Source organism: Pristis pectinata, chromosome 14, assembly GCF_009764475.1.
Source record: "Pristis pectinata isolate sPriPec2 chromosome 14, sPriPec2.1.pri, whole genome shotgun sequence".
Lineage (NCBI taxonomy): Eukaryota > Metazoa > Chordata > Chondrichthyes > Rhinopristiformes > Pristidae > Pristis > Pristis pectinata.
The window spans coordinates 40,697,040-40,706,793 of record NC_067418.1 but is presented as its reverse complement, the minus strand read 5'-3'; the positions used below and the strand labels follow the sequence as shown (position 1 = coordinate 40,706,793).

At 38.4% G+C, this 9,754-nt stretch overlaps 1 protein-coding gene across 1 annotated transcript in view; it reads right to left on the bottom strand.

The window, feature by feature from the left end:
- Positions 1 to 2,140: 2,140 nt before the first annotated feature.
- pnpla2 (patatin-like phospholipase domain containing 2) overlaps positions 2,141 to 9,754 on the bottom strand; it is a 62,199-nt gene continuing 54,585 nt past the window's right edge. Inside the window, exon 9 of the mRNA XM_052029016.1 lies at positions 2,141 to 9,531. Within this exon, the coding sequence (XP_051884976.1) occupies positions 9,273 to 9,531 (259 nt within the window). The 3' untranslated portion in view covers positions 2,141 to 9,272. The remainder of the gene's footprint in view (positions 9,532 to 9,754) is intronic.

Genomic DNA, 9,754 nt, shown 5'->3' with positions numbered 1-9,754 from the left:
GCTGCCCCCAGAACACTCTATGCAAAAGATGTACAGCTGTGTGTTTCGATGTACATGTGACTAATAAAGATATCTTATCAAGGTGCAATCAATCACCTAATTTCTAACCAATCACCTGACCCCTACTTCTGACCCCAATCGACTGCCCCTCTCCCTATATGAAATCTGAATACTATCTATAAGCCACCCTCAATCTTCACTCATATCAATACCACCCAATTCATGCCATCCTCCCCCCTCCAATTCCTCAACCTAAGAAGTTCCCAAATAATAAACTTTGACCCACCTAAGAAGTTGGCAGATGGAGTATAATGTGGGAAAATGTGAGATTATTCACTTTGATAGGAAAAATAAAAAGGCAACTTGTTATTTAAACAGAGTGAGACAACAAGATTTTGCAGTCCAAAGGGATCTGGGGTCCAAGTGCATGAAACACAAAAAGTTAGCATGCAAGCACAGCAAGTAAATAGGAAAGCTGTTGGAATATTGACCTTCATTGCGGGGGTATGGAGTATAAAAGTATGGGCATTTTGAGGCAAATTGAGAATTTGTGTAGAGATTTGGTCTCTATATTTAAGGAAGGATGTGCTTACAATGCAGGCAGTGCAGAAAAGGATCATTGGGTTGATTCTGAGGATGATGGAATTGCTGTACAAAGATAGGTTGAGCAGATTAAGCCTCTATGAGATTGGGTGGGGGTCATAATGTGACATGCCTAAGGGATTGGCTAACTAACAGAAAATAAAGAATCAGCATAAATGCTTTGGATTTAGAAAGAGAGGTGATCTTATTGAAACATACAAGATTTACAGTTTTGATGCTGAGAGGGTTTCCTCTAATGGGGGTATCCAGAACTGTAGGGCATAGTTTTGGAATAAAGGGTTGCCCATTTAACTATTCCATACAGCTGTGGAGGTGGAGTCATTGAATGTATTCAAGGCAGAAATTGACTGACTTTTAAACGTGAAAGGAGCCAGCAATATGGGGAGAGAGTGGGAAATTGGTGTTGATGTCAAGATTAGTTCAGACATGTTCTTACTGAAGAGTGGAGCAGGCTTGAGAAGACAATTGGCCTCCACCTCGTTTGGTTTGATGTAACGATTTAATGTAACACACTGAAACAGACTGTTTGAAACCCTGCCATCATAACCCCAAGCAGAGCTAATCATCTCACATCTCCTCCCTCACCTGTTTGCAGACCATTGGCTTCAACTGCACCTCTCAGCCTGGCTGCAGCTGCAACCTTCATCCGGGACTTTGTCACCTCCAAGCAATTCAGTGCTCTTCTGTTCAGCTTCTCATTTTCCCGACTTCTATTAACCTCAGGTCATTTAGAACTTACTTACCCATGTTCTTCTCAACCTTGCCCCTGCTCTTGCTAATTTAATTGATATCGCAGTCCAACTCAAATTTAAAAATTACATCTTCCTTTTTAAGCACTTAAGCCTCCATTATCTCTAATCACCTCCAATCCCTCCTGAAGTCAACATCACTCGCAATTTAATTATCTCCCTCCCTCCTCCCCACAGTAGGTAGTTATGTTGTTAGCCATCAAGGTCCAATGCTATAGAATTCCATTCTTATGGCCAGTTGCTGCACAACCCCACCCTTTCCCTGCAAGAGTTCACTTCTATACTAAAACCTAAGATGCCTGCTTCTAAATATCCTTTTTTTGGTACCCTGTCCTTTTGTTTTAATATACAAGGTTCTTGTGAAGTACACTGGAATTATTTTTCTATCGTAAGGCAAATTGCTGTCATTTCCAAAATATCTATCAATCAGGTATTCCCACTATTCGTTGTTCTTTTCACCCATTTTATTGATTCCAGTTTGCTTCTATTTGGTATACGGGCACCGGCTTTTGTAACTGCCTCCTCATACACCATGTCCTGGGCTATGGGCTAGAACTGTCGCACTTTATCTTGATGGAAGAATCACAGTCAAAGAGACAATGAGACATGAGACAAAACCAGCAAGATTGTAAACTGATACAGAGGTTTCAGTCAGCCTTGTAAAGTGCTGGAGAAAATTCACCCTCCTTGCAAAACTTGCAAAATTCAGATGCTCTTGTCAACATTCTGATGCATTAATCCGGATTACACAGGAAACTGTAATGTTGGAATAAATTCACAAAAGCCAATAAATGCAATATTTTATTAATTAACTCAGAAAATTAAAAGACTGAATATTACAACACAACGGTGCAAGAACAATGAAAAGTGTAAACCCTGGATCTGAACTATGCCATGTTCAAAATCAATGAATATAAAGTTAAACTCCGTCTCTTGGCCTTGCAGATAAAGGCAGCCCCCAAGTGATATGAAGGCATACAAGCCATCAATCTGTGGTTAAATCCTACTCTCTGCTGAGTTAACCCTCAGCCAGAGAGCCATTTTCAAACAGGGTTAGTTTTGGCTGGGGATATGGGACGTATAAGGGGAGATTTTAAAACAAAGTCACCTGAAATTCTTGCTCTCGATTGCTAACTTGATTATTTGATAGAGAAAACGCACGTGTGTTTGTCAGTGTATGGGTGGGCACACATGATCAGATATGGATTTCACTTGGGTCCATGTCCTCAGTGGACCAATATATGAGGAATGGGTATGGTGGAAATGAAGCCTTATCCACCAGAAGCCAAGTACCTTTACAGAAAGGAGGGAGAAACTTGGCAAGTGATATCAATTAGGATTGTTTACTGCTTTCTAACATGGTGGTAATCTGCAGGAAAAGACTCATAATGGCTAACAAGTCCCAACATGTTCAAAACCCTGCATATAAAATACCTCCTACAATTGTTTACTGGCTATCAAAGCAGTGCCATTAATTATTTACATACAATCTGTAAACAAAGAGACAGCAGAGCAAACTAACCTTAAGAAGTAGCAGCTTAAAAAAAGACAAAACTAGAAGGGAAAAAGTATGCTTCTCTTCTGGTCTGCAGTCCCAACATAACATGAGAACTTAAATGCATTACTTTTACCTATCTCAGTCGAGGCATTTCAAATGAATTTTCTCAGAACAAGACATCTGGCTCCAAGTCAGTCCCATCAATTATTATATAGTGACACCGTTGTTTGCTTTTTGAGCAGTTATCGCCAACTGACAAACAAGCTTGCATTTTATATAGCAACTTTCAGTTTCAGGAAGTCCTGAATAAAATGTGCATTGCTTTATCAAAGTGCTTTGAAGCACAGTCAGTATTTACTGGTGTTGGGCAGCATGACAGCTAATTTGCATTTGTCAAGGTCTCAAATGCAGCAGTGAGATAATGACCACATGCCTTAAGTATTGCTGCTTGTGGCACAAAGTTTTGCTAGAATACAATACTTCTCCGTGAATAATACTAAAACAGCATGAAGTTTGCAAAATGTTCAGCTTTCTTCCAATACAAAATCTTCTCACTGCAGCAATTAATCACAGACAATTTGTTTCATGATCAATAAGTGACCTCACATTTGTGCCATTTGTTTATTTCCGGCAAAGAATACAATAGCACTCCATTCTTGGAAAAGAGTGCTTCTTATTACATTGTGAACTATACCACTAATTTCAGTGCTTGAATGCAGAAGCCAGAAGTGGAAATATGGTGCATATAGACTGCATTTTATGCCACACCAATAACTGGTAAAGAATTCTTACTTTGTAAATCATCAAAAAACCTATCCAGCATCCAGTATCAGATGAGCAGAAGCTTTCTCCGGTTATACTTTGGACTGACCACCCATCTTCTTCAGGCACCATCACTAACCTTGTTTCTTGACCACTGACACAAACCTTCTCCCTAGCCAAACCAAACACAATCTTGTCATCCTACTTCACCCAATGCTCTTTCCAAACCCGTTACACTTCATCACCAAGAGTGTCGACTCTCACCTCCTGCCTGCTCGCAGAATTCCTCATCCGTAACCTTGTTCCCCTAGACTTCACTATTCCAATGCTCTCCTGCCTTACACCCTGCACAAATTCGAACACATCCAAAATTCAGCTACCAATATCCTAACATGCACTGTCCATTCACCCATCATTTTCCTGTTCACACACTTACATGGTCTCCCCATCCAGCAATAGCTCATTTTTAAAATTCTCATCATTTTTCAAATCCCTCTCTAGCTTTGCCCATCTTCTCTCTCCCAGCGCTATAGCCCTTTGATATCTATGTTCCTCCTATTTTGGCATCCTGCATATCTCCAATTCTCATTACTCCATTAAATGCAGGTCTTTGACACTGGGATTCCATGTCTAAATCTCATATCTACAGATGCAGCTAAAGCTCACATCTTTGACCAGGATTTGGTCACATCCTAATGCCTCTTTGTGGCTCACTATTACATAATGGTTGATAATTGTTCTTGGCAAGTGGTTTGGAAAGTTCTGTCACTTTAATGGCGCTATATGAATGCAAGTTGTTACAGATGCCGTAACTACAAAAGGTTGTAATACAAACCAAACTGTACCCTTAATGCAGGATCTTCCTTTGATTTTAACAACGTGGCCTAAACTAAGTCGAGCTATGTTGTGGACAGGCTGTCTTGCTGGTTGTGGTTAACAATTCCCTTCCAAACCATTGCAGTTTTTCCAGGGTAGAAAAGTCAGGACTTTAGCTCACTGAATTATAAGGAAACAGCATCACCAATTCTGCAAAATTTCAAGCAACTCTCTTCCCAATTCAAAGAGATGGCAAGTCCTGAAGAAACTATACGGCAGAATGTAGTCTTCACTGACTGGAGTGTGATCTGGTGGAGCAGATAACACACTCTTAATGAAGCTTCCCTCAACTTTCATTCCATTGAAAAATCAAATGGGTATTAAGGATTAGGGATCTGCTTTACCCAAACACAGCCACAGAGTGAAGACTAAAATCTAGTCCAATATACAAAGCGTGTACAGCAAAGCATCATCACAATGTACTATAGGAAGGGGCCTGTTCAATCTGTTTTGGAGATAGATTCATTTAATTTCCCCCCAACCCCCACCAACAGAAAAGTGCTCCCACCCAATCAAAACTTTGCCAGCAGTCTACTATCTCATTTCCATCTCTTTCCTTTTGCCTTTTCAAATATGCATTCATTTCCATCCGTAACTATGGATATTATTTTCATCACTCTCCTGGCACTTCTGCACAGAACAATTTCTTTTTCTAACGGCTGCTCTTTGATTTATGTCTAGTTACCCATTCTCTGGCTAGAAGAAGTATTTCCCCTATATACTTGAATAAAACCTGCCATTATTTTCACCAGTTCAATTAGATATAAACTCAATCCACATAATCACCCAGATTTGCCCAGTAATTCTGTGGAATTTCCAGGATGAGTTTGTGTGAGAATATAGAGATGTTCAAAATAAAATCCTACCAAATTCTACATCCTTCACACATTATGGAGCAAACCACAGCATTACAAATTTAAAAATAGGCGTCTCCTCATGGAGAAACAGTCTTAGCAAGTGCACTTGTTATTATATATTTATTATCCAAAGTCATTATTTACACAAGGTACAGAACCAGTTATAATTGTATAGCAAAATAAGCTTTGGAAAACACAAAATAATTCTTTGTTTAAGCAGTCTCATCACAGTGAAAATCTTCTTCACTGCATGGTGGTTTTGTATCAGTCTAAAGATTACAAAATTGCACGCAATTATGAATCAAAATCTACAATATAAATCATTCTCTGCCATAACAGCATAATGCAAATTATAGTGGCTTCAATCAGATAACTTTAGCCAGATAGATTGGCAGAACATAGAAGGTATCTGCGGATAAGCTTATAAAGCAATACAACAGAGGAGATAGCTAAGATTTGCAATGTTGATGAACGCAGCAATGTCCTTTCTCTGACATCTCCCTGAAATTTTCACTTTTAATCAACCTAAGATCACATTAGACTAAGTAAATCATCCACCATAGACTCCTTCAGTAGGCTTACAGTAACTATAGTTATGTATTGTTTTCTATCAGAGTTTTGCAATCATGTTTTGTAGTTAAACTATGAAGCAAGTTGAAATGTTAAATTGTAAAGAGGTGGTAAAAAGAATTAGATTTTTTGGTGGCAATTAGTTCAGACAAAAGAGAGATATCACACTCGTAGACAAAATAGAGCTGTGAGGACTAGAAGGTTTTTTTAAATTTGGTCTCTGGCAAACATCAATTTAGCTGAAGACGGGCAGTGTATCTGCAGTACTTCAAATGACCTCAGGGAGGCAAAAGAAGTCAGGGTTTCAACACTCAATTTCTATCCAGTGACTCTCCTGTGAAATGCACCTGTGGGGACTTCACTTATGTTGTCTTCTATGCTTGAATTGCTTGATAACATTTGTTTTCATTCACACATGGTTTCCCATGAGGTGCCAAAGGACTTGTAGCATCGTAGTAAACCCTACCCCTCCACCAGCTCAATGCCTTCACGGAAGGAATAGGAGATAATCTCCCTTCAACATTACTCTGCTTAATCTTTCCCAATCCCACTCTGCACCTCAATCATACAATCTATAATTGTAATATTAAATACTAACCCACAAGTTAAAAATAATACAATCTTAGTTAAATAACTACAATTTGTTTAAATAACAAATCCATCCTCCTTTCAGAAAAATAAAACTGGCCACAACTTTGTGGAATCTATCTTTTAGAATGAAGGCTATGTACACCCTATACAATATTCTCAAAATCCATTTCAGCATAAAATAATTAACCTCTTTTGAAATTCTTATAATAATGTAGATAGACAGGTACAGTATTTTAATTTATAATCTTTACAAGGTATTATATCTACTTTTCGATAGAGCAGGGATGTTTCCTATGCTTGAATTGATGTGTTCTGCTGAGTAGTATCATGTACTGGGGGAGGGATCAACATCATTGGTCTGTGCTAGTAATATGACACATGTTCATTGCCAATCAGCTTCAATCAAAAAGACAATTAGACACAGTCCAAAACTGGACTGCCAACTTGTAACCAGCCAGATCCACACCTCCTATGTCACTGCACTTGTACAATCAGGTCTGGCTGTACTCTTTATTTCTGACACAATTAGTTATAAAGTTCAGCCAAATGATTGGGTACATGTAACAACGGAAAAATGGTAGCAGGGAGTAACTTTAGGCTACTCCTTCACAACTGTACAGGGCAAGGGCTCTACAACAAATCACTTGCCAACTCCCTCAGTAAAGTACTGGAAAAGACCTAAAGCAGAATGAAAAACAATGGAGTTACATTACAAACAACTATGTTTTAGAGGTTCAAACTGCCCACCATTTTTCAGTTCCACTTACTCAATAAACCAGATAAGAACGACAACAATAGTTGGATCAAGAGATTAATCCACACTGGATTCTATACAGTTTTAAATGGGGAAGTGGATACCTGTGAAATACCTGGGCCTAGCAATTCATCCCTGGATAGCAGTGTTACATTGGCCCTGAAATTTCACTGATTTTAATGGAACTGAATTTCTGAGACACTCTACAATGTGTCCTCGAGATATATATATATGCTCCTGACTAGGGATGAATAATGACTCTGGACAATAATGTCTCAAATATGAATTAACAATAAAAATGATAATAGTATGCTTACAAGACAGCTCTAGGCTCACAGTGTTGTGTACACAAAGATTATTATAAAAATAATAGAATAGCTTATCAAACGAGAGCTGACAGAATGCTGTCTTCCTAAAACTACCTGTTGAATTACAATGTTCAATGGTAATGGATGTGTGAAGGTTCCAAAGTTCATCTTGGGCACCAGCACAAAATAAGCACTGGCCATTCCACCCAGTATTCAGAACCAATAATGTCCAAGCTCCGAATAGCAGACAGTTCAAACAGCAGGCTCCTGATACAATATCGCCATTTTATTCACAACTGCCCCACTAACTTCCATCCTCAAATTCTAAAATAAACTTCCAAGAATTGTCCTTCTGTATGTTTTTTCCCTTTCGCCTACTTGAGTACTCTAAACAATCTGTTAATCAAGCAATGGGTAGGTGACCTCTTGTTGGTCTTGGCTGTCTGGATGCAGTGGGGAAATTCATTGCTTTTGGCTGTTTACATTGATTTTGGCTGTTACATAGAACATAGAATATTACAGCACAGTACAGGCCCTTTGGCCCACAATGTTGTGCCGACATTTTTCCTGCTCTAAGATCTATCTAACCCTTTCCTCCCACATAGCCCTCCATTTCTCTTTCACTCATGTGTCTAAGAGTCTCTTAAATGTCCCTAATGTACCTAAATGCCCCTAACTATTGCTTTTATTCTACAAGTAATGAATTATATGCATCTACAAACATGGAAGTTCAAAGATTACATCCTGAAGAGCTAAAGGTCATAGATAACATTGGAGGAGTCTTAATACCTAAAAACAGTGGATCAGAAACAAAATAACATTAAACTAAACTATAATTTGATATATGAATTGAGTGGTCAAAGCATATGACAAAAAATCTTACAGAAACAACTTATAAATATAAATGGGTAAACTTTTTTGAAACAGCAACATTTTTAACACCAAATACATTCAGGAGGTTAAAAAAAAGCAAGACTTTAAACAAAAGAATAGCATTTTAAATACATTGCAGTAGTAGTTCCAAATAAAATGGACAAAAGAAGTAGCATAAAATTGCATTGATCTGGCATAGAAGTGTTGCACTGATCCTGTGTGTATAGTGATGAGGTATGAAAATGGTTACTTAATCTCCAGTAAGCAACTTTGCTAGAAATTATTAATTTTGTAAATATGACCCCTCCATCTACAGATTTTTTTAAAAATAAGATTAAGTTTATCTTTGGGTCTTCATTGTAGATTTCTTCAGTTTGAGAACTCACAATTCCATTTGGAGATTCAGTTCACCAGCTAAATTCAGCTCCATAACTTCGACTGAATGCTCACTGAAATTTGTTTTTACCTAATTTCTCAATTAAATATCTTTTTAAAAATTGTAAAATGTCAAATCACATTTCAAGAAGTAACAAAATTATATTAAATAAACAATTACCACAATGCAGGTATTGCATCACTGAACTGGATGTGGGTGCATCCCAGTAAACAGATTGGTAACACTCTACAGAAATAGTTAACTGAGAATAACTTGTTCAATTGCTTGACAAGAGGCTTGGCTTCATGAGTGGCTCACGTAATTCCACAGGGTTTCAAAAAGGTTATTTCCACACAGCACATTGATACAAAAGAAGAAACTGTACAAGATGCATGTGTAAAGTAAAGCTGGCTGGTAATTGAATAAGAGGTGCCCTGTATGGAAGTGTGCCCCTTCTAATGGTCAAATCTGGTCCCTGAGGGTGTTGGTTTCATTTCTAAACCAGGATCCAGATCCTGCTGGCAGATGGAGCCCTCAATTTTCCAATTCATAAGGGGCATGCTGGGCCACAGGTGACGTTGGTACTGTTCACATTTCAAAATGAGATCCATCACCGAAGTATTGCTTCGGATCCACTGCCGGAGAGACCTGGTAGGAGGCGACTGTGGTATGAAAAGGCTTTGGGTCCTTTGTAGCCTGATATTATATTGCAGCCTGAAACAGAGGGAAGCAGGCAAGATGAGGAGAAGTTAATCATTTAAAAGCTGAAATATGATTAAACGGATGTTAATACAGGAGCACAATAAGCTAACCTTATCCCAGTCCCGTCAACTATATTGTTGATATGATCTGCAGCTTCCCACTCTACTATGTGGCGTAACACAACACTCAGTGAGATCCTTTCTCATGTAGATTAAACAGTTCCAGGCTTGATCTC